General features: G+C 40.2%; 2 protein-coding genes across 13 annotated transcripts in view; both read left to right on the top strand.

Moving 5' to 3' along the window:
* The window catches only part of LOC119495401 (regulating synaptic membrane exocytosis protein 1-like), a 103,359-nt gene that overhangs the window by 30,590 nt on the left and 46,681 nt on the right, over positions 1–26,088 (top strand). For all 12 annotated transcript variants that reach the window (XM_037781803.1, XM_037781807.1, XM_037781806.1 and 9 more), the window contains exons 3-4: positions 3,343–3,553; positions 7,613–7,624. In XM_037781803.1, the coding sequence (XP_037637731.1) occupies positions 3,343–3,553; positions 7,613–7,624 (223 nt within the window). The remainder of the gene's footprint in view (positions 1–3,342; positions 3,554–7,612; positions 7,625–26,088) is intronic.
* On the top strand, positions 19,195–22,154 carry LOC119495403. The gene is made up of 2 exons (XM_037781816.1): positions 19,195–19,661; positions 21,288–22,154. Exons 1-2 carry the CDS (start codon positions 19,507–19,509, stop codon positions 21,754–21,756), a joined length of 624 nt encoding a protein of 207 aa, XP_037637744.1. The 5' UTR covers positions 19,195–19,506; the 3' UTR covers positions 21,757–22,154.

Here is a 26,088-nt window from a genome sequence, read left to right as displayed (position 1 = left end):
TCCTTCAGAACATACAACATAACTGATGTAAGGAAGTTTCTCTTCTCTTGGTAGCCATGTTTGTCTGTTGTTTCAGTGGCCAGGCTGAGTCTGTACATCGTCAATGTTTTCCTCAGCTTTTTATTAGCTATAGTGGCGAGTTATGGGGCTATAGTGTTTTTTTTTATAGTGTTTTTTTTTAGTTGTGTTGTGTTTTGGTTATTTCAGTCCGATAAGTCAGGTCGTTTTTTTGTGTATAATAATTTAGTTACAGTTTTTCTCAATTGTTTACACACAAATACTGGTACTTGACACACAATGACCACAACATGTAACTCATGCACCAACCCCCCTGAACCAATTCTGCTAAACTACAAGCACAATTCCTGCTTTACACTCAAATTGCAGTTCTAAAACACACTTTTTTCAAAACACTACACACAATTCTCTGCATTTGGCACAATTTTCATGAAGAGAATCTTGTTTTCACAAGGAACACACTGTCATTCAAAATTCTAAAGTCAATTGCCCTACTATGCACACTGACTCATCACATGGGCAAACACCTGTCACACAGTGTTACAATTAGCAATCAGTTGATGCTTTTCATGGCTGGATTTGACATGCTAAGCGATATTTCCCCCGCTGCTTGGCCAGGGAAGACATTGCTTGTGATGTGGATGAGGTGCTGTGGCCAGACCGAAACAGAAGAGAGGATGCAGCATAGTTTTTTTTTTCGTTTTTTTTTTTTACTGTAACTGTATACAGTAAATTCTTCTGTTGTTTTGTATGTAGACCACTGTATGTGCAACTTTGTGTTGGTTGGGATGTACACTGTGTACATTGTTTTTGTGGGGAAAATAAAATATATTTGTTACCGTGTATATGTGTGTTCTGAGTATAAAAACAATATTCTAAAATATTTTACAACACACTTATGTATGTACTGTCTGTAGTAAGTGTAACACTGAACAAAAAAAAGGCCTAAGTCATCATGATGAATGGAGAAGAAGTGTTTTCCATTCATCATAGTGTTTTACATTGAGCACATCAGTGTTCAACTGGTTCCTATAAATGTCTGTTCATATGATGGTGTGTGTGTGTCATTTGAAAACAAAATACCATTTTGAGAAGAAATAACATTGTTTTGAATGTAAAGTTTCATTTTGCAGGAGAATTGAGGGGTTTTGCCCATTGTGTGTGTGTTTTTTGATTTGTGTGTAGAGTTCTGAGAGTATGAGGCATGCTTTCAGAAAATGTGTGTAAACAATCGAGAAAAACTGTAAGTTGGATTTTTTTTGTTTTGCCAATTTGATGCCCTGAGGCTCTTTAGTGTTTGTAATACTGGGTGTTACTGTAAGTCACTCGTTTTTCCCTCCTACTGTACTCTTTCCCTCCCTTTCGTCTCCTTTCCTCCTCTTTTCTTCTTCTCTCCTTTTCTGTAGTCCGTCCCTTTCTGTTCTCCTGTCCATTTGTCTCCTCTTATGTTATTTCTTCTCTTCTCTTCTGTTCTTTTCTCTCCCTCCTCTGCTCTGTTCCAACATCCTCTCCTATTTTCTCCTCTATTCTCTCCTCTCCTCTTTCCTCTTTTCTTCTCTCCTTCCACTTGTTCCCTCTCTCCTCTCCTCCTTCTTCTTTACTGTGTATTTTATTGTCTTTTTGCTGTCTTGACTTGTCTTTTCGTTGTGTAATATTGCAACACGTTTTCACCCCAACTTGTCACATACCGCCGCTTTGTCACGCCCCTCAGCATCACTTTATTTTTGGCATCAAAACCACTATAGTTATTTTCAGGAAAGAACTATATGGTTGGGTTTAAAACTACTACGTTTATAAAGTGCAAATGAAACTGAACATTGTGACCACGGAACACAAACTATCAGCTGATTGTAACTTGAAAGTGAAACTTAACACACGAGACACTGACAGCGGTCTCCTGGATGAAAGCCTTATGTTGCTGGACCCATCCACCTCCCCTCCTGCCCGCACTTATTGTGTCTTTTTGCTCTTTAAACTACATCACCACAATTCCGGCGTACTTTCTCTGAGCGTTCACTGTTGCCGCGGATGGGTTTACATTGTAGTTGAAGGAAAGCCTGGTGCGTTTCATACTGGTGCTAAAGGGCGGCCTTGACAAAGCGTTGTTATTTGACGTCCTAATGAGAATGGGCTGCATATTGCTAGTTGTTTTTGTATGTACATATGTACAGAATATTGAATGTGATTTTCTGTTCTGTTGTCCCTGCCATCTTTGTAATGTGATCTTCACTGATCTGCCCGCTCAGATAAAACTTTGGGTAACTAGCCTGACTATATAAAATGAAAAATGTATGTACAGTATCTCCTCTCCTGCTGTGATTCTCAGCCCATCAGTTCCTCTCCTCTTTGGTCTGTTCCCCCTCTGTTTGCTCTCTCCTCAATCTCCAGTGTGAAATCCAATTAATCAACATACTGTAACGCCTTAGATAAAACCAATACTCTTCCCCTCTCTTTCTCATATCGATTTGAAGAGTTCTCGTGTCTGCAAAGCAGCCTGAAACAATAGCAGACACACAAAAGTTGATTGCACCAAAACACACAAACAGTCCAGAGAACAGTGATATCGACTGGACTTAATGCAACGGTTGTCTCCATCGCTGTCTCTGGTTTCACTTCACTTCTCCTCTCCTTTATTTATTTATTAGTTATCCAATAAAAACTCTTACCATTCCTTTCTAGTTTTTATTGTTGCTGATCACCCTTTAACTTGATTTGTAGTTCTAAAGAGCGGTATGTAGTCCTGACTTTTAGCCCATTTCTCTACAAAAGATGCAGGAGGAAGTTTATTTTTTCAGATCTTTCTAAACTAGCTATAGGAATGGAAAGGTTTGTTGGTTGGTCGGTCAGTTGTTCCACCGCTTTGGATCAGATTGAAATGTCTCAACAACTATTGGGTGGATTGCCAAAGGATGGCAATAACTTTTGTGATCCCTGACTTTTCTCCTAGGCGTCACAAAACACGTTTTTGGCGATAACTTAAGAATTCATATGCTAATTATGACAATTTCACACAAATGTCTAACAGGACAAAATGATGAAGTGATGACATTTTCGACAGACATAGATGTTAAGTTGAGGAAGGCAGTAATGTTAGGCTGCCGAGAGCAGCACATCCCAACTGCTGTACCATGACCACTTCTTCTGTCTGTATTATGCGCTGGATGTTCGATGTTCGGTGTCTGTATTATGAGTACGGATCAACTGATTGTGAAATGACCCCAACAAGTCTTGTTTGAGTATTTCCACAATTCATGTTCTTGTGTTTACATACTAATTTGGAGATACCAAGGCATTCATGTTTCCGTCCTGTTGTTTTTCTTCCAGAGGTATCCAGCAGCAGTTGTCCAGCTACAGGGAGACGGTGATCCGGCAGGCCACGGTGGCGGCGGGCTCGGCCGTTCACCGGGACGACGCGCCAACCTGCGGCATCTGCCACAAGACCAAGTTCGCGGATGGCTGCGGGAACCTGTGCTCGTACTGCCAGACCAAGTTCTGCGCCCGCTGCGGAGGGCGAGTGTCGCTGCGATCCAACACGGTAAGAGAGACGGAGGGGGTGTGACGATGGATCACGGTGTGTCAATGTCATTATGTCAACATTTTCTCATGGCTGTTTACTCATACGGGTCCTGTAAAAAATGACAAATTCATTGTATTTTTATATCATACTTTTGTCAAATAACATTTGGAGAGATGAACAAAAGATATTCCCTCATTGTGTGTTTTGTTGATGTTGGTGGAGAGCGCTGTCTGTCGGTATTCTGCTGGGCTGAGATGTGAGGACTGTGAAGGCCACACCATATATATATATATATATATATATAAATACTGGATATATAATTTACAGGATTATTTATTGAAATATTCAGTTATATGTTTGACTTGTCTGATAATCTTTTAATCTTTTACTTTTGACGTTTTTTGGGGTAATATTTTTAAAATATTGTATCTAAATTGTTCATTTACGTATATTCATTATACCAGTTATGTCCATTGGCCTGAACCAACTGTTGTATGAATTGGTCTTAATGGAAAGATTACATGTTTATTCGTGTACAAATCTGCACTTGATACACGTATAGCACATCTGTATCTAATCAGACCACACCACTGGGCCTCAGGTGTTACAACTCAGGTGGAGGTGATGAGCCGTGGCACCTGTGTGTGTCTTCATGTGTGTCTTTATAAGCAAGTGTATAGTACGCTCTGGGTGTGTGTCGATATGTACTGCATCAACACAGCCTGTGTGTGTTACTGTGTATTTATGTGTGTGAATGTGATCTATGCTTGCATGCGTGTACAGTGTGTGTGTGTGTGTGACCCAGGCAGGAGCTGGTAAAGGTTAATTGGGCATTACACTGAGCTGTGGACGGAGGGGGTGGTCTCCCACTCTGTCTCGGTCTCCCAGGGGTCCGGAGGTGCCCTATACACACACAGCAGGGTGTAGGTGTGTGTGTGTGTGTGTGGTGGCATCAGGAGGCGAGTCTTCCTCTGAAATAAGTGACGTCCCCTCTCCAACCCGTTTCCCCTCCCCTACATCGCTGGTGTGGCATTTAATGACCTCACACACACAAACACACACACACACACACAGTCAAAAGTACATCCTAATTAGTTAGTGCCTGACATGGGGAGAGTTCAGCGGTGGGGTCCTGGGTGCTGTGTTGGGGCGGGTGGCAGCTGCATTCAGTGGGAGAAGGTCTTTGAAAGGTGGATTCTGCACATGTACACACAAACATAGAAGCTATCTTGAACAAAATCTTCACACACAAGGTTCTACTGTTAGACGTGTTACTTGGTATATACATTTATATTTTACAGTTTTTCTCGATTGTTTACACACATTTTCTGAAAGCATGCCTCATACTCTCAGAACTCTACACACAAATCAAGAAACACACACACAATGGGCAAAACCCCTCAATTCTCCTGCAAAATGAAACTTTACATTCAAAACAATGTTATTTCTTCTCAAAATGGTATTTTGTTTTCAAATGACACACACAAACCATCATATGAATAGACATTTATAAGAACCAGTTGAACACTGATGTGCTCAATGTAAAACACTATGATGAATGGAAAACACTTCTTCTCCATTCATCATAATGACTTAGGCCTTTTTTTTGTTCAGTGTTACACTTACTACAGACAGTACATACATAAGTGTGTTGTAAAATATTTTAGAATATTGTTTTTATACTCAGAACACACAAATACACGGTAACAAATATATTTTATTTTCCCCACAAAAACAATGTACACAGTGAACATCCCAACCAACACAAAGTTGCACATACAGTGGTCTACATACAAAATAACAGAGGAATTTACTGTATACAGTTACAGTAAAAAAAAACGGGAAAAAAAAACTATGCTGCATCCTCTCTTCTGTTTCGGTCTGGCCACAGCACCTCATCCACATCACAAGCAATGTTTTCCCTTTTATGCTAAAGCTCTGATTGCTAATTGTAACACTGTGTGACAGGTGTTTGCCCATGTGATGAGTCAGTGTGCATAGTAGGGCAATTGACTTTAGAATTTTGAATGACAGTGTGTTCCTTGTGAAAACGAGATTTTCTTCATGAAAGTTGTGCCAAATGCAGAGAATTGTGTGTAGTGTTTTGAAAAAAGTGTGTTTTAGAACTGCAATTTGAGTGTAAAGCAGGAATTGTGCTTGTAGTTTAGCAGAATTGGTTCAGGGGGTTGGTGCATGAGTTACATGTTGTGGTCATTGTGTGTCAAGTACCAGTATTTGTGTGTAAACAATTGAGAAAAACTGTAATATGATACTTTCGTTATTGCGTAATGGTAGCAGTTTGTTTTCTCAGTGAGAGGGGGAATTGCAATAACTAATGTTGAGAAAAATGATTGAAGGGGACATATCATGCTCATTTTCAGGTTCATGTTTGTATTTTGGGTTTCTACGAGAACATGTTTATATGCTTTAATGTTCAAAAAACACATTATTTTTCTCATACTGTCTGTCTGAATATACCTGTATTCACACTCTGTCTGAAACACTCCGTTTTAGCGCATTTCAACGGAACGGCAACGGGATTGCGCCGCTAGGAAACAGCTTGGGTCCATGTTTACGTCTTTTCAGCTGATGTCATTCACATACACTGCAACAGGAAATAAACTGGGACACATTTAGTATGTTTACGTTTAAAACTGTGAAATGGTCTAAATATTGTAGATTTGTGACATCACAAATGGACAGAAATCCTAGCGGTTTGTTTCAAATGCACAGTTTCTGAATACGGGCTGTATGTATTTCTCCATGGATTGAGTGTTTTGATACTTTCACAGTATTTATATATCACTATAATATAAAATGGCTGTGGGTCGCTAGCTGCCGATGGCCGTTCTCGCCACTGATCGGTAGGCGGAGATCTCCGATTGTCTGGTCTCGCGAGACTAGTAGTCGATTAGCTCAGCCCAAAGCTTGGGTGCAGGGGGTAACAGCTAGCCTGGCTCTCTTCAAAGTTAAAAAATACACCTACCATGGATGGTTGGAAAAACTTTAGTTTGGCAAGAAATTGCTGTAACATTTCTGTTTGTGTAAGTGTTAAATAGTGAGCTTTGGAGGTGCTAGTAGGTGTATTTTTGGACAGAGCCAGACTAGCTGTTTCCTCCTGCTTTCAGTCACTGTGCTAAGCTGTTATTTCAAAACCGGTCAACACCACAACCGCTTGGATATCACTAAATTGTCTGTGCATTGTGACTCTGTGCATTCTGATTTATCTGTTCATCATTACTGTAGTTGGATGTAAAACTTCCTGCTTCAAATGCAGCCAATAACTTGACTCATTTCTAATTCAATTTTTTTGTTACTATCACTGGATATCACCTCTTCCCACCCCCTTTCACACGCACACTACAATAAAGAAATTTGTATTGTGATAGACGGATGGTAAAACAAAGAAAAGGATTGTTGATTTCAGCTCCTTAGTGTTTTTGTTTGCTCATTGAAAACAAAGGGAAATTCCCCACACATAAAATTCACTTTATTTTATGAGACATTTCTCAAGAGGTGAATGAAGAAAATCTTTGTTTTCTGTGGGTGTTTTTATGGGAATGTGGGTTTTTCAGATCAATTTGAGGAGTGCCTCTTCGTTTGCTCGTTACACATTTTATCTCAAGTGTGTCATGCAGTGCGGAACTCACACTGGTCTCGGTCTTGACTTGGTCTCAACCCCTCAAAGTCTTGTCTCAGTCTTGATACACTCTGGTCTTGGTCATGACTTGGTCTCGGTTTAGGTGGTCTTGACTACAACTCATTCTACCACCACACCAAATTATGTTCTCAAACTTAGCACTTCACAGTTTCTTTAAAGTTTGACTTTGACACATTCGCATCCTGTCTCCTACCAACACTTAACAATTGATCTAGTTGTTTAAGTATAAAGACTTGTTGGAGCATTTCAATTTAAATCTGATATTTAAGAGTGGTAGCATAACTGAAATCTCTGTGTATTACCGTGTTTGTTGCTGGTAGGGCTGCAGGATCATTGCCATGCTTTCAGATATCATCTTTGCTCACATTCTCTCTGTCTTTCTTTTCATTATACATGGATGGCTGACTGGGCTGCAGGAGGACAAAGTGGTGAGTGCTGTGTTTTTTCCTTTTTCTTTTCTGGACTACATAACTCTGCCTGCAACCTTTAAGACAATCCGTCTTAATGGGTTCAGACAGTATGTATGTATGTGTGTGTGTGTGTGTGTGTGTATGTACCTTCAGTCTTTCTGTCTGTCCATGTGTCTGTTATTATCACAAGTGGTACATCAGTAGAAGCAGTAGCAGTAGTAGTAGTAGTAGTAGTAGTAGTAGTAGTAGTAGTAGTAGTAACAGTGAGTAGTATATAGGAGCCTTAATGGTTGATTTACTAAGATACTTTAATCGCCACCACAATGATCTCCTGGACTGATCTACATCATTTCTTAGATTAAAACGATCCTTTCATCCTTTGTTTTTCCATAATATTCCTATAGCATCACCAGCATGCATTTGATGCAGGGAAACAACCTCAGAGGTAGATCACATACACAAATCAATACACTATGGACAATTTTAGATTTTGCAAGTGAAAATTTACCGTGTGGGAGGAAGTGGCTACAAGCCAATACAAACATGGGCAGAAAGTGTAAACTCCATGTACTGTAGAAAGATTAGGAACACGTTCATACTGACAACATTTAAGATACTCAGTTAACAGGTTTTATTTCATCGTGGAGTAAAGCTGTGTCTTAAAGCTGACACTTACCACCTCACCACCACAAGCTTGTTTAAAGACATCTGCCAGTCTGCCTCCTGATGCACTGATCCATACCTGAGATGTACCTGAGTTCATTTTGCTGCGACGGCTGCTCTGGAGACAAAAATAATCGTATTGAGTGAGTGAAATCCTGAATGGATGGAGCCAAATTTGAAGTAAATGTTGGATTATTAAACAAAATCTCAATTAAAAAATGTCAAACTATTGCTGTGGTTGGTGCTTGGACCCATCAGACCCAGACCGACCACCCAAGCAGTCCACGGCTATGCAACCTATTTCACTACCACAGAGGGTCAAGCATAGTTGAACGCTTGCAAGTTTGTTTTTCATGGTGAGCGCAGTAGCTGTACGTAGGCTACAGTCAGATATGCAGATGGAGGACAGAGGGTTGGCCACCCTACCTGTCCTGTTTCTTGGGGTTTGTGGTTGTATTGACCTGCTCCAGTGCTGTGAAGAAGACTTCCTCCATCGTGTGGCCTGGTTAAACAAGAGTTAAGCAGATTCGTCCGATATGATAGCGCTGGAGAAACGTTCCTGGCGGACATGCCTTTAACACCTTCCTCTACTTGTGTAGTTGTGTCAGGTTTAGAACCTTACTTGGCCTTGGCTGCCTTCCCTCAGGGCAGCTGCCAAACCAGCACTTTGATGATACTTGGCCGGGCTCGAACGCCACGGCTGTCCAAGAGTGCTTTGGTGTGCTGTACATAGCAGTCTCACTCCCTTTGCTGAAGCTCGGTACAACAATCACTGGCTCTAAAGAGGGGAACTTTTGGCAGAATGGAGGCCTTATGTAGCGCTGGCTGTATAGCTAGACATGGATTCATTTAATTACTTGGGGATTGATTAATCTTGCCTGGCACAGCGGTCCAAAAGTGCAAAGTTACTGTGCCCGCTTTTTCCACTCTACTCAAACTAAACACTCAAAGTTAAAGTGAAGAAGTGTTGGCAGGGATATCGCTAGGCCTGAATGATACAGTATGTAGCCTAGCAGTGTGTTGTATCGTCTAGACAACTGTAACAGTTAAAAGTACTTTTAAAACCGGTTTTCTGTGGGTCTTTGAGGTTACTTCCTGGGAGTATGTAACTCACAAAGGTTAAGGTTTTATTTCACCTACCACAGTGACATGTCAGACACTTCACATGGCAATCCATATTCTGAAGCAGAACTAATAGAGAGTCCCTGAAATTTACATTTTAGTTCATCTAATATCTTGTAGTTTGATCCTTCCTGTCCTGATATTGCTACAGTCATGTCTGAACTGCAGCTAATTATCATGGACGGCCTTTTCTGTAAACTGGCAACAAATTCACCCACAAAATGATGGCTTCTTAATGCATTCACATAAAAAACCCCAATAATATTAGAGTGTTAAAAAAAAAATACCACCCTTAAAGCTTCAGTAGGCGAGATATGAGCAAATATGATTAAAAAAAGTTATTTTTATAAAACGGTCGCTATATTGTGACAGTAGTACATGAAACAGGTAACCTGAAAAAAATCATGTGTCTCTGTGTCCTCCGGTGCTCCTAACGGCATCTGCAAGATTTTACAGACCGAAGGAAAAGAAGCAGTCAGAGCTGATCTGAGGTCTGCTGTCCAGCTGCCGTCTATGAGAGCCGGCTGTCAATCACTCACGAACTCCGACCAAACGGTCAAACTAGGCAGCGCTGATCAAATATGAATCTATTATGTTACGTTAATGCCTATTTCTCTCCTCAGATGTTTTCAGAATCATCTTGTAGTGCACGGTTTAGCTGTAAAATTAGAAAGTTTGTGACGCCGCCGCCATTGTGAAATCTGATGAAGGAACTCCAAGTTCTGGTCACATGACCGGGGCACAGCCAATAGGAACGCTCTCTCAATGAAATGACCTGTGATTGGTCAAAGTCTCCCGTCACGGGCTAGATTTTCTAAAGTCTGAAAACAGAGCCATGAGGAGGTGCAGAAGTCTAGTTTTCTCTCAGAACATTTGAATTACAATATGCTGAAAGGTTATTATGGAATTTTTGCCCAATGATGCCAAAAATATACTGCCTACTGAAGCTTTAAACACACAACATACTGTCCAAGGTTATGTTCTAAGGCTTGATTTTTAATTATTTACGATCATACATAAGTTCTGGTTTCATCTGGGCTCTGTATAAACACCAAAAAACATCTTTCCATTCATTTCATCTGTATTGAATGAACTGACGTGAGTGTGCTTCCCTGCTTTTAAAAGAACACTTTGAAAGTGGATGATAGAGAGATAAATAAAGTTTTAATAAGCGTAACGATATACAGCGCGTGCTGCACGCAGCCGGTGTGTTGTGCTAATGATATTCAGGGCTCATTATCTGCACTGATGGCTGAGCTGAGAGGAGTGTGTGTTGTTGTGCTGAAGCCAAGTGTTTCTCACAGAAAGGGCCATTTTTGAAGTCTTGATTCCTCCTCTCATGGGAGACGAGAGAAGAGTGTTGTGTGTTACTTCTTCTCACACACACACACACTAACACCTCTCCTCTCTCTAATTGTAATGTCCGGGGCTGTGTTTCTGTGCTTTTATGTGGTTTTAACTCAGACTGCTCAGATGGCTGTTTTTAGACCAGTTCTGATTCAGAATTACTGGCATCGCTGCCTCATCCACTGGCGTTTCCAGCCCACTGGTGCTGTTAACCATACACGTAATGTTGGTTTTATAAATGTACTCTATACAGAGCCTTTTCCCGTTGAGGATGAGGCGGAGAGGATACCGGTAATCGTCTGATTGAAATGTTGTCAGGAATTGTAAGAGTGGATGGAAAGCATGCAGATATTTAGTATATGTTCTGATTATTTAATCAACATTTAGTGCTGCAACTAATCATTACTTTCATTATCAATTAATTTGTCAATTTTTACAATTTCTTTTGTTTGTTATGTTGTTTTATTTTGTTATTGTAATTTATTACACGGCTTTGTTGAATACTACGGCGTTCTACGGTCTGTTATTTCTTTATAGCAGACCGTTGCTATGTATAACAGACCGTTGCTCCAGCGTACACTTCCTCTCAGGGTTAGCAAATTCACTCCCTCCTCCCTCGCAGCCCCCTTCCTGTATTACTTTTAGGAACGTGTTACAGGAGACTCAGCATGTTCATTCGTCACGTTTGTTCAATTATGTTGCCATCATGTTAACGTAATAGTTGTGCATCACAGCTTGCCCCTGGGAGAGGTGTTTGTGAGCTCAGAGACAAGTCTGTGTCATGCTTGCTTGTAGATTTGTTCCAAACATCACAGAGTGCCACACTCATTTACTTTTGTCTGGGTCAAAATGCCACTAACGCAGTATTGTTGGGTGAAGGAACGACCACGATGTACGTAAGCTGACACAACTCCCTCTGATTGCCACTGTGACCGAAAAAGTTACACCTTGAGAGGACTGAGCTATCAAATAAAGGCAAAAATACCTTAAAAAATAATCTTACTATGCGTCTGATACTTGTGCAAATGTATATCTATTGATCGACGCCTACAAGGAATTATGGCTTTGTGCCGCTTTGTGTCGGGGTGCAGCGCACTAGAAAAGCCTGAGCGATGTGTCATCTGCTGTTAACGCCACAGCGCCTCATGATTACTATTGATCGCCAGTCTCGCTAGCTGCGTCCGTCTCCACGTCCATCTCTCATTGACTGGTCTTAAGGGGGCCATCTCTCTCCTGGTCGTTGCTGTACACTCCCTTATGAAAGCAGGCTCGCACACAAATAACATTCTCACTGTATGGCGTTCACACTGTAGTGCACACACCCTGGGATGTGCAGCGCTGTTACACACACACACAAAAAAGGAAGACACATTCACATGGTCATGTACGCATACATACATAAACACAAATTCATATTTTTCGCTGAGATCATCAGTATAATGAAGATGTTTCTGTGGTTCTGAAAAGGTTGCAAAACTTCAAGAAGTTGTTACTAATTTAGGTCTGATCAACCTTTCCGTTCTCACTCCCATCTTGTCAAATACCGACGATTAGTCAGTGGCCCTTGTTGCTGATGCCGATGCTCCGAGGCACCCTTTAGGCTGCATTCACACCAGATCGGTGTGAGTGCGGTGAAAACATTCCTCCCATTCTGTTTGATCATGGGTAGTGCGTTTCGGCTGCGGCGGCCGCAAGGGGTGCCGAAAAAACGCAGCGGCCTTTGGAGGAAAAGTAGAAACAGAGCAACTTTTGGAGGAATGCAACCCGTCATGCTGCAATGGCCAATCACATCACCGGAGACCCAGAGTTGAGCTGAGATTGTGAAACCAAGTAAACGTTAACTTATTTTACCTTAACTTTGTTACATAACGTACGTACTTAACGCAGTGTACGTTAGTTGCGTAACAAATATAGTTATTTTACGTAACAAATGCACTTATTTGAACTCAAAGCACAATCTTTTACCTAAGCCTAAACAAGTACTTTTGTTGCCTAAATCTAATCAAGTTTTCCTAAAAACTAAGTAAACTATGTTGGAAGTTTATTGTTTTACAAAGTATGAATTTAACCAGCAGAAACTATACGTTTCCTGAGAACACAGAACTTTATTTTGAAAAAAACACTGTATGCATGTAACGAGCGGAAACTGACACATGCAAAAGTGACATTAGAGTGATACCTAGAGTTTCATAGTTTGAAGCATAGAGCCACTGACACACTGTACCTCAATGTGACATATATGTTATTTTTCTGCCTGTTCTAGTGCTTCATTGAAGCTATAAAACTTTGACTGTACTGTTTTATGGCTGCACCACTGCTTAAAATGGACATTCTATATGTCTACATGTATAATTATGTACACATAGTTCAGCCTGATAGACGGTGATTGGTATCTTTGGAAACTTTATTTAAAGGGAAAGATTAAGACGTTTTGTGCCTTAGTTACTGCGAAGGTCAATCAACAGAAATAGTCATCTCAGTTTCAATCTCGGGGCCAGAAGTCAAAAACTGACTCAACCTCCTAAAAAAACGGTATGCTCCTCCACCAAACACACACACTTTCCTTCCTTGATCCCTCTTTTTCTCTCTCACACACTTGAAACACTCACTCACCTCCTCACACACTCAGGCAGAGCTTTACATTACCAGGTGCTATGTTTGCTAACTAGAGACATTTAGTGGTGGAAAAAGGGAAGTGCAGCATCGTGACTACCCTCAATCAGATCAGAGAAAGAGTGTGTGCGTGTGTGTGTGTGTGTGTGTGTGTGTGTGTGTGTGTGTGTGTGTGTGTAAAACATGCTGACGATTGGTGAGGGGGGATTCCAACACACAATGAAAAATCAACACATGTGTGTAAATAGGGGAGAGCGGGGTCGTTTGGGACGGTGCCTTTGGTAACAATTCATTTTACAAATTTGAAGTAAGTGGTAATAATTTGCAAGTAACCTCTTTGAAATTTCTTTGGAATTACTGCCAAATTACCCCAATATTTACCTCAAAATTTGTCGAAAATTAATTTATTATAAACATTATTTAATAATTATATACTAAAATAGCATATAATCGCAGAGAATGGAGCTTGAGCTAAAGTTGTCCTCCCATTGACCCAATAATAATAATAATGTGTGTGTGTGTGTGTCAGGGAAACATCTGGTGTGGTGACAAAGGCCCTCACCTGGCCCTTTTGTAACATCTGTAGGGAACCAAAGTAAATTATTTACAGTATTGATCAACATCTAACTGCAGATATTTAATGCCCCTGTGCATATATATTTTTTTACTGTATGTGTGTGTGTGTAAGAGAAAGTGTGTGTAGCCCATCATGCAATGTGCTATTTGTAGGACTAGTATGTGTTATTGCACAAACACACTTGGGTGTCTGCAAATACACTTATTTATGTATGAGCTTTCTGTGCAGGTGCATGTGTGTACTGTATATGTGTGATTGTGTGTGTGTGTTTATATTTTACGGCGGGTGCCGGGCCGTGCTGATATAGTACCTCATTAGCTGATGTGGACACTAATCTCCTTTGTGGCAGTCTTTCATCCTTAGCGCAGGATTTATAGACGCCCTCGGTTACGGCGCCCGCCTCGCGTGCTGCCGGTGCCATACGTCAAGCTGTCATTGGCTGAGGCTACTTCCTGGTCCCGCCCCTCCTCTTCCCACTCCCCTTCCCTCTCTTTTAGAGAAGGCTACATGTGGTCTCACCTGTTAGGCAGCAGGCGTTTGGTGTGTTTTATCTCAAGAGGAGTTCATATTTTCAAACTCTTTTTAACGCCATCAGAACCCCTACTATTATATTTTCTGGAGATGTTGGTAGCTTATAGTGTGTAATTAAAGAGGACTTATTATGCTTTTGTGCTTTTTCCCTTTCCTTTATTGTGTAATATATTTTATATATATATATATTTTTTTTGTGCATGTAAAAGGTCTGCAAAGTTACAAAGCCCAAAGTCCACACCAAAGGGAGTTACTCTCCCCAACAGAAACACTGTGCTCCTGAACTGCCTGAAACACCTTGCTTGAAGTCCTGCCTTTTCCTCCGTAACATGCAAAAACGGTCCGCCAGAGTCCAACATCAGAGCTGCGCCCATAACAACGTTCTGTAGCAGCAGTCTGCTATAAAGAAATAACAGACCGTAGAACGTTGTGATTGACCAATCAGACTCGAGTATTCAACAAAGCTGTCTAATAAATTGGCATAATACCTGCTTAGCCAGCCCGTTCGCACGAAAAGGCGTGTAAATAATGCGCAAGGCAAAAGCGTGTTATAAGAACGCTCTTCTTGCTTTTGGCGTGTCGTTTTCACACCATCTAGTCTGTACTAACTGCAATCCAAATGCATTTGCATGAATAAGCTATATTCTCAGAGCTAGTGACGTAGAATAAAAACAGAGAAAGACTGCTTATGGTAAGCGGGAGGGGAGGTGGATGGGTCCAACAAACACAGGACTTTCAACCGGTGTTTGAGACCGGTGTTTCATTTTGCAAGTTACGCTAGTGATGTTTGTCACGTGTTTTGTCGTAGCGTTTGTGACTTGTTTTCTGTACTGATGTTACGTCATTTCCGTATGTATTTTACTTAGTTTACGCAGTCATTTTAAGCCCAACCATGATGACTTTCCTAAACCCAAGTGGTTTTGTTGCCTAAACTAAAAAAAAGGGAGTGGTTTTGTAAGGAGCTCAAACAGAGCGTTTTAAGCATTTTTTGAACATTGAAGTATGCAAACATGTTCTGGTAGAAACCCCAAATACAAGTATGCACCTGAAAATAAGCATAATAGGTCCTCTTTAAGAGAAAACAACATGGAAAGGGTTGGTCTGACAGTTGCATTTCTTTAAAGGAATAGTTCAACATTTTTGGAAATACATTTAGAGAATAGTATCAATCTTCTCATCTCTGACATTGCTACCTGGAGTAACGTACAGTACAAAACTAGAAATGCTAATAACTGGACTGTGTGACTTCTTACTGGTTTTCCTGAGATGGATGTGACTAACAGACACCCCTCCTTTCTCCCCAGAGGCCGTGGTAGTGGTTGTTAATTAGCCGAACACAGAAGCTGGTAATGAGCTTGATAACATCTCTATTTTGGACCATAGCACTGTTTAATCTTGAGTTGTCAGTTGAGAAATACATTTCCAGGATCTCCATAATGTTCTTCTGTTCTGACCACTAGATGTCATGTCAGCGAGGAAACAAAGAAAAGTTCATCCTCTGGTACTTTAGTACTGTTACATATCGTCAGCTTGTGGTGCTCACTGCAATCCAGGAGTTCCTCTTCTACTTCTGTACTTTTTGAACATAACCTCACTTAACAGTATGTATAATGCTCATTCAGACGTGGCTGTAACAGTAGCAGAAAAAGGGTATTGATGTGTGACAGCAGACATTAGAGCTAAAAAGTTGGAAAGACGACATTAGAAGAGAGCTTGGGTGGATATTATAGATCAACCAACAATTACAATGTTGTGTTACAGGCAGTGCCAAGCTAGTAAAACGTAAGAGCTTGTAAGCCAACAAATATATCAGTGTTTAACTTAATTACGCAAATTCAGATTTTAATTCTAATAGAAAGTACTGTAGATAGATACTCATTTATCTTAGGAAAACATTTCAACTGTGTTTTTCTTCACATCAGACAGATAAGATATGACGCATAGATGAGTTTAACAATGAAATCATCACGAATATACTGTAAAACAGACATCCTCAAGATGAATCCTGCTCCATCACATCTGTCAGGACATTTTTATGCTTCCTTTAGAGCAGACATTCCCAAAGACTGGGACAAATCGAGTGTTTGGCCATTGTTCTATTAGCTCCGTGGTTGTTTTAACTGTGTACTCTAATTTTTAAGTTTATATCTTACATAATAAACCAAATTTTAAAAATAAAAATTTCATTTAGTTTTCTTCACAGAAATCAATGAAATGCTGAGATATATACGCCAACTGTATATTTAAAATGTAAAATTGTCTGACACCCCTTAAAGTCAAAAAGGCCTTGCGACCCCCGTGAAGCTTTGGTGACCCCTAGTGGGGGTTAGGAACCAACCAGTGCATTAGATGATGCTTCCAGGACACATCAGCTGTTGCACGTTTTCAATACTTTCTCTTGATTTTTTTCACAGATAGTTTTGTTCATATGAGTTTGCTTCATTTATTTATTTTTAGAACAACACAAACAGATTTAGTGATATAGATGCATGTTGCTTACTGGCCAAAGTGACAAGGAGATTTGTTTCCAGCAATAGACTAATTGTTCTGAATGCATTTGGCTGATCATCATGCATATGTTTACATTCAGTTTATCCATTTGAAATACTGCCTTCCACAAATTTATATTTACATTACTTATTTTATATTTATGTATGTCAATACTTCAGCCCTATATTTTAACTTGCTCCATTTTATGTCTTTGATTTTTTTGCTTTTACTTGTGTGATTTTCCTTTTTGATATATATACATTTTTATTGAGCATTTTTGAAGGGTACCTGAGAGACCCAAGATTTCCATTGCCAACGAAAGAAACTTGAAACTTGATATCTATATAGATTTAAACCAGTTATTTTATCTTGAGAGAAAGCAGATATAACCGTGTGAATGTAGGCACCAGTGAGGAGCTTGCATTGGGAATTGAACCTCACATTGAGTTCACCCATTCCACATATTTTACAGTCTGTCGTTACACACCATCTCTCCAGGAAACGAACACCTACAGCTACACAAACTCCAAGAATTCATCACTGGATTGTTCCCTTTTTTACACTGCATCACACAAACACATGCACCCAAACGCACCATATACACACACGAGCAATGATGCACACAAGACTCCCAACTCCTCGACAGACAAGAATAGACATATACACAGATGGACGCACACACACACGCAGATGCAGCAGGACGCAAAACAAACACACACAGGGGTTTGGTGTCCTAGTTTCCATCTGTGGAGAAGCTATTCTCTCTCTCTGGCTCGCTCCTTCACTCACAAACTCATCTCAGGGGGGGTCTTACTGTCGTCACGTGACACGTTGCTCATGTGTGGATAAGAAAAGGCGTTTGTGTCTGCGTGTGTGCATCGCTGCTCATGTGCATATATTTGATTGTCTGTATGGTTTTGTGTGAGTACGCACAACAAGCCGCCTATATGTATGTCCATCCTTTGTGTGCGTGTGTGTGAGCTCACTGTCAGGCTGCTCTCTTCCTGCCTACGGTTCCTCCTCTCCGGCGCTTGTTTCACCATCAGAGTGTGATCTAATACAGGGATTACTATGGGATTAAGTGAGTCTCTTATAAAATAACAGCTCACCGCTCCATATCTCCACAACACTGGCCATTTGTTCTGCGGTATCAACAACGTCTCACAAAAGGCGAAACACAATAACTGCTCCAGCAGGGAATGAAATGTGCTGAGAAAGGGAGTGTACACCAACAGGAAAACTGACAGGTGAGACAATCTACCCCAAAAAACATGGTGTAATCCTTTAAATCAACCAGGGAATTTCACTTGCCAATTTCATTTTTTAGCACCTGAACACATTTGTATTCTTTAATTCATGTTAATTGATGTCAGAATCACGTTTGTTTTGCCAAGTACATACATACATGGAATTTGACTCTGGTTTAATGCAGCTCTCTCAATATACTATAATAATGACCAAAAGTAAATAAAATAATAGTAATAAATAAAATAAAAAATATATGTATATATATAATATATACTATATACAAGTCTAGTCTGTTCTGGAAGTTGTAAATAATACAAACAGTGCAAAGAAATACATACTAGATGGATATACATCGACTGGATGATTATGTTAAGTATGTACATGCAAAGATGTTTATATATACTGTATGTACAGTGAGTAGGGTTTATATTGGCAGTGACAGATGAGATGTACATATTACATAAAAATGCACATTAAATAATCCTAATAATACTTTCCTAAAAAAATGTGCATTAAAGAATGTAAATTAAAATCATATTTTATATTATATTCCTAACTGAAGAGTTCATAAATAAATAAATAAATAAAAATAATGATACAAAAAAATCTACAGTGGTAATGCAACATTTTGGTTGCCTGAGCCATTAAACCAAAGATGAAGACGTTTAATTTATATATATATATATATATATATATATACATACATTATTTTATATTTTATACTATTATTTTATTTTATTTTATGTATATCTGTTAACAATACAATAAACAATTAAACCGTTACATGGGTAAATACATATAAAGAAAATGAAGGGATAAAAATAAAATAAAATAAAAAATAAAAGAAGAAGAAAATCTGAACTGAACTGGTCATCATCATCATCATCATCATCATCATCATCATCATCATCATCAGGTCAGAGGTCAAGCTACTGATTTGTCAGCAGCAGCATCAAAGAACATATATTGCCAAGAGGTGAAAGATGCAACATCAACTCCCAGCAGCAAAGCTACGCCCTTTTGGGAACCGAAAGACACTACCTGATGCCATTAAAACGTCCGCCTAAAAAGTGCCACAAACAAAATTATTTCTCTTCTACTGTCATTCTACCGAAATGGCCTGTGTTGAACAATAAAATATTATAAATATAATAAGCTTTTTCCCTCCAAAAGGGCGGCAGCGGAAAAAAACACCGGAGTTAATCTCTTGGCTTCTACTATACTCTTTGGTAGCAGGTCGCGCAGCTAAGGAACGGTTGCTAACCAACCAACCAACCGCTGACTGCACTTGATCTTCTGAACAACTAAGATGTCCAGCCGGCGTTTCAACGACCGCTGGATTGTTGTGGATCAAATGTACGAAAACCCGACATGGGATGAATGTTACGCGGTCCTCGACACCGACTGGCAGTTCGCAGATGACACCGACGGGCTTGTTTCAACGATGGAGTCCGAGTTGGATGAGTAAGTTCGGCCACGTCTTTACAACTCTGTACTGTTAGCTTAGCATAGCTAGTTAGCATAGTTAGCACCGTCAGTGTCGAGCAAGTTTAACTATTAAAACTACTTTATTGAGCATTCAGGGACAGTTTGCTTAATAAACTGATAGTTTGGCCACTTGTGTTTTCCACCAGGACCTACAATATATTGGGAATTAATGTGTTTATATGTGGAGGCAATTATGCTAGTTAGCCTTAGCTCGCTAGCTAGGTGTTAGCTAGCTATTTATGTTTTATTTAGGGCTGTCAATGAATTCAGTTATTTAATCACATGCATGATTACTTGTGATTAAACGCACATGTTTTATCTGTTCAAAATGAAATAGCAAACTGCAGCCCACCAGGCAACAACAGCTGTCAGTGTGTCAGTGTGCTGACTTGACTATGTCTTGCCCCAAACTGCATGTGATTATCATAAAGTGTCTGTAAAGGGGAGACTCGTGAGTACCCATAGAACCCATTTCCATTCACATACAATAACTTGAGGTCAGAGGTCAAGGGACCCCTTTGAAAATGGCCATGCCAGTTTTTCCTCGCCAAAATGTAGCGCAAGTTTAGAGCATTATTTAGCCTCCTTCGCGAAAAGCTAGTATGACATGTATCTTCACTTTCGCTTTAAAACTGAGCCCCTTACAACCTGCGAGAGTTTGCGTTAATGGGTTGAAGAAATTAGTGGCGTTAAAAAGGTTTTGCGTTAACACGTTATCTCATTAACTGCGACAGCTCTAGTTTTACTTAAAGGGACTATTTGTAACTTTCAGAAATGCTTCTTAACAGCGACACCTGTGGCTGTGAAATCAACGAAAGTCAGCGTCGGGCTCGCGCTTGCTCGCTCTCAATATACCTGAACGAGCATCACTCAAAACAGTGAGACTACACAAGTCAGCTAAAACCACAATATCACTCTATATTTCAGCTGCTTGGCAGTAATGTTAGCTGACCAGACGAAGGTCTCTCCATGAACATGATTTAGATCTGATCCTAGTGTTGGCTTTTCCTGCCTAAGTGCAGGCTGAGGCAGCGGGGCTCTCCAGCGTGTCTCTCTGCTCTCTCCGCCCGCAGCCGGAGAGAGCAGAGGAGACACCGGCACCCGGTCGGTAACGAGAAGACAACATAAATCTCTGTAGAGCTCCGTCACTTCACAAGACACGGAAAACCTCTGTTGGTCTGGAGGAGCTGCAGCAGTTATTTCTGCACAAACGTCCCCTGTACATTCACTAGATATTCTCAGAGCTAAACTAACTCTTCTGCAGTGTGTAGTGAACGCGCGTTCACGTCTAGAGGTGGAGCGAGCTGAGCTGTCTGAGTGAAGGCGAGCAGGCAGAGGAGGAGGGTACAGCGGCTACACGCGAACGCGCATATGCGAGCGCGCATGTGTGACGACCCGCTACATTTATGCGCGTACAAAGTTACAAATAGTCCCTTTAATTATTCTTAATTTTTTAAATTGTTAAAATAATTGCAGATATGGTGAGTGATGCAGAGGTCTAGAGTCGGGCTCTCTTTTTGTAGTAGCACATTAAGACTCCTGTTGCACTTCTACTGTCGGGTTTTAAAATTGATTAATGCCTGCCTGTCTGTGTGTGTGTAGTTTCACTCCAGAGGAGAAGCATCATGTAGATCCAAAGGAAGAAGAATGGTGGGTTTCTGCTCCTTCTTCCCCTGCAACATCTTGGTCACCACCCCACAACGCTCCGTGGACCAGGTCTCATAGGAGGAGATCCAGGGGAGCTGCTGCATCACACCGCCATAAGGCTCAGCAATACCGTGGATTTAGGGCACCTTTTTCCATGCAACGCAGACGTGGCTGCGGCTGCAACTGTAGCCGATGGAGATACACACCAAGGAGATACAGGCAAAGAGTAACGTCATGGGAGCACCTTCCTGTGGCCATCCAGCCTACCGAGTGGTACCAGGTTGTCGGGAGTAGGCAGTGCAGCCACTGCAAAGCCCAGGGGAGGCACCAGATGACGTCCTGGATGTGCCGGATCTGCGAGGTGCCCCTGTGTCTGACGCCGCTTCGGAACTGCTACTCTAAGTGGCACGGTCAGGGATGTTGAGATCAGAGGGTGGAAGATGCCTGTCAGTGAGGAAATTTAATGAAAGTTTAAGCTCCCAGTTCTTGTGTTCGTGCAACTTTAGTTTGCCTGTAGGCTTTCCCTCTCAAATATGTTGTTAATTTGCAAGACGCTAAATGTTGTACTGTAATGCAGAATATTGATTTGGTGTTTACAAGAGGGACACCACTTGTTTTTACTCTATCTGAGTAGTAGAGTAAGACAAATTATCTTCAAAAGTTGCTGTAGAGAAAAGATTTTTTGGTTGTGGTCAACTGGTTTGCACTCTATTATGTATTCATATATTCCCATTGTGATTATATATTTTAGGGAAAACAGTTTCTATTGATTTTTCCTGTTCCTGTAAATGTTTAATTCTAATTAAATTTCAGAAAAGTTTATGTGGTTGTTTTTGCTTAATTTAGTTAGTAAGATACATACAACTTCCTCATGTTTACCAGCTGCAAGAAGGCTGCACGATTTCACTATTAAGTTTTAATTTGTGGACGGTAAAGAACATTCTGTATACCCACTGTAACATTTCATTTTGGTTAAAAGAGTGAATATGAAATGTCAGATTTTTGAATGGACACTTCACTCCAGGTGATGTGTCTGAGGGTATTTTTAGAACAAAACTATCAACTCATTTTGTTAACAAATGACTCATGAGATTCTGCTTTCCATCCAGTGCCGTTGCATGTTCTGCAGCTATTTGTGCTGCTTAATTTTTCAAGGTTGGTCGTTGTGTTGCTTGGTCCAAAACAAAGACATATTCCCACTGACTGTACTGTGTAACTGCAGGAGCTCTGGATGAAAATATCTTGTTTTGACAATTTATACTGCAAAAGTTGACAAAGAAACAAAAGAACACATTAAATTAGTGGAGCTTGTGTCTTGATTTTGTTAGAATGTAATTTCCTTTGCATTAAGGAAAGTACCTGCAGCATGAGAAATAATCTTTTTCCTGTTATAATTCACCAGTAAGAGCTTTTTATTCTTGTGTTGACCATGTTTTACTTTGGTTATTTATTGTCACAAATATAAATCTGACAGAAGGAGGCGCTAAGCATACAGCATGGGTTTTTGGCATTTATGTACTTGACCATCAGTGGTGGAAAGAAGTATTCAGATGCTTTGTTTGAGTAGAAAGTAAGAAAAAATCATTTAGAATGGCCTCTTTCAGAGCGCTATTAATTATTAATACTCTGATGTGTAACTAATGTTTTTTTTAATTGAATATTGAAGCTGTTCTAGATGGTGCTACATCAAATTAGTACTTCACTAGTACTACTTCTTTTTTTAGGTAGTGATTTTTAGCAATGCATTATGTTATCACAGTTTAGCGTTTAAGATATTCTGTGTCTTTCACAACAGACATTTAGATTTTTCAGAGGAGGAAAAGCACACGTGTTACTAATAACATGAACAATGGCTCCGTTCTATTCAAGTGTCCCAGTAAGCCATGACAGTGTGACAATGAGCCATCATGACCCTGAAATGGAAGCAGCTAAATGGAATTCAGCCATCCTTCATTTACTTATCTACACCTGGGCTTATCCTACTGTGTGCCTCCAAATTTTATATTTACAACTGAAACATTTAATGGATTTGTTAAGAAAATGACTCTGCAACAATTTTGATAAATTATTAATTGCCATTTATCGAGCAAACATGTCAAACAAATGATGGTTTAAGCTCCTCAAATATGAGGATTTGTTGCTTTTGTCATTTATATAATTGTAAATTTAATATTTTAGGGTTTGGGACTGTTGGTTGACCAAAACTAGTAATTTGAAAATCACACTTTAGGAACTTGTGATGGGCATTTGTTATGTTCCAGCTCTGTTGTGCACAAATATCCATGATTTTAAATAACTTAGTAGCATTTTTTACACCTTTTCCAGAAGTGTTCATACTTGCTCACAGTATTTTGAATTCTGATGATGTTCAGTGTGGTTTCTCTGTTAACACTGTTATGAGCAGGTTGATTTTTATTACAGTTTATAACACGGCTTTGTTGAATACTCGATTCTGATTGGTCACAGCGTTCTACGGTCTGTTATTTCTTTATAACAGATCGTTGCTATGTATAACAGACCGTTGCTATGGACGCAGTTCTGATCTCGGACTCTGGCGGACCATTTTTTGACAAATTATTGATTTTTTTTAGTAAGTAGCTATGTAATAAGTGGGATAATGTACAGCTAACGGGTTATTGTTGTGACATAAACCCCTTCAGGGCGATGCCGGTCGGGGTTTATTTCACAACAATGACGGGCTCGCTGTACATTATCCCTTACTTAACGCCTGCTTGTATACATTTTGCCATCAACGATTAGTTGAAATGCATGAAATAAAATTAGGAAACTACAATAATATTCCTACAGGATGCATTTAGAGTCCTGCATGACTACAACTAGTCATCGCCGCCTGCTTGTAAATGTATGGACAAGTAGACTAGCACTGCAGGGTCGATCTGGCAGCCGTCCACCTCGTCGGTCTGGCTGCAGAAAATCACAGATTGGTGGATGTTTTCACCAAAGCTATAACGTCCCACATGAGGCAGTGTTTTGCTTTCTTTGCTGTGTATGTATGTATGTGTGTGTATGTGTGTGTGTGCGTGTGCGTGCGTGTGCGTGTGTGTGTGTGTTTGAGCACACGTTTTCCCTCTGTCCCTGGTGGTGCTGGGGTGTTTGGCAGGATAAATATAGCTGCGTTGGTGTAAAGCTGTTTTCTCCTCGGCTTTTGTAGCTTTAATCAAAAGCAATCTGGAGGAGGGAGAAATGGAAGGGGAAGGGGGGTGAGAGAGAGGGAGAGCAGGATGAAGGAGGGAGGGAGAGAGGAAGGGAGGGTGGCCGATGCCAGAGTGTTTTATTTTAGCTCTCTTTAAAGAGTCATTGGGGAGTGTTCAGGAGTAATGAGAACCCTGGTGGCTGGAGGAGAGGGACTGACTCTAACCTCCCCTCGCTCTCCTCCTCCTCCATCCTCTCTCTGTCTCTTCACTTCCCGCCCAACCTCACTTCCCCTGTCATCCCCCTCTTCCTCACTCCGGCTCTGATGTCAACACAGGACTATGACTACACGGCTGCGTTCACACTGCAGGCCCTCACGCTCCGCTCTGTCTTGCCGGATGAATCCTCATATCTATTCTAGGATGTAACCCACATCGCTCATCGATATGAACTGACAGCGATGTTGACAAGACGTGTGCACAGGGGGAACAGTCATCGAATACGTCACGTTTGTTTTTAATGCATTTCTGTTAGTGTATGTAATAAGTCGAGCTGGATATTATAGGCTTCCTTTCATCTACTGTGATATCACTTGGTCAGTGAAATCGCTGTAGATCAGAATTGTTGCAATTCAGAAAGAGAAAAATGTAGAGACGACAAAAGACTTAATGTTAAGGTAGCATTCAGAGTCGAGTGTTCACATGTAGGTCATATGCTTTTGGATCCCATTTTGTAGCAAACTGTACATCTACATATGCAAAAGTTCTTAAGTAGTTAATCATCTTGTCCTCTATAAATCAATTTGTTTTCGCTGGAAACGACGTGGCCTGCTATAGTTTCTGTTGCTATTTACGGAGCTTTCAACTGCATCTCGCAGTCCCCCTCAGTGGATCGTGTTTGCTAAGTTCATAGAGAGTATTACGTACTTTCTGCTTCCCAGCAAGTGCTCCCTTAAAAAAAAAATACTTTATTACGTTTAGAAGAAGAACTGATGAAATATTGTTCTTTTTCTAAATGTAATAAAGTTAAAGCTAAATTGCTAGTTTTGTCAAGGGATGCACCGATACTGATACTGGATCGGATATCTGTGATAATGAGGCCGATCTATTCAATTCAGTGTTTATATACTATATACATTATATACCGGAATTTTAATTCCTATTTAAGATTTAACCAATTAGTTGCTGCATTAAAAAAAAGTTTATACTTGAATTGTAATTAATATAAATAATGCCTGTTAATTTTGAAGATTTTTTACCAAGTTTTCTGGAGTACGATTTATAAATTAAATAATAAATAACAATTCAGTAAATGTATATCTATGTATTTATTTGTTACACTTAGTTTTACAAAGTTAAGAAATCAATGTTTAAGTCCAGCCTGATCTTTACTGAATACCGGTATATCTTGCACTGACACTTTTAAAATCTGTTAGTCGCTTATCATTGTGAAAATGTGTTGGCATCAGATACTGTATATGTTACATCCTGAAATGGACACGTTTTATCTTTTGAAAAGAAATATGACAACAATGTGAGGGGGGTGGAAACAATCTGAATTTGGACACACTCAGCTGTAGCGTGTGAACACAGCCAATGTATAG

Source organism: Sebastes umbrosus, chromosome 10, assembly GCF_015220745.1.
Source record: "Sebastes umbrosus isolate fSebUmb1 chromosome 10, fSebUmb1.pri, whole genome shotgun sequence".
NCBI classification, from domain to species: Eukaryota; Metazoa; Chordata; class Actinopteri; order Perciformes; family Sebastidae; genus Sebastes; species Sebastes umbrosus.
Note: the sequence above shows the minus strand (reverse complement) of the source record. Positions and strands in the feature narration are given on the sequence as shown.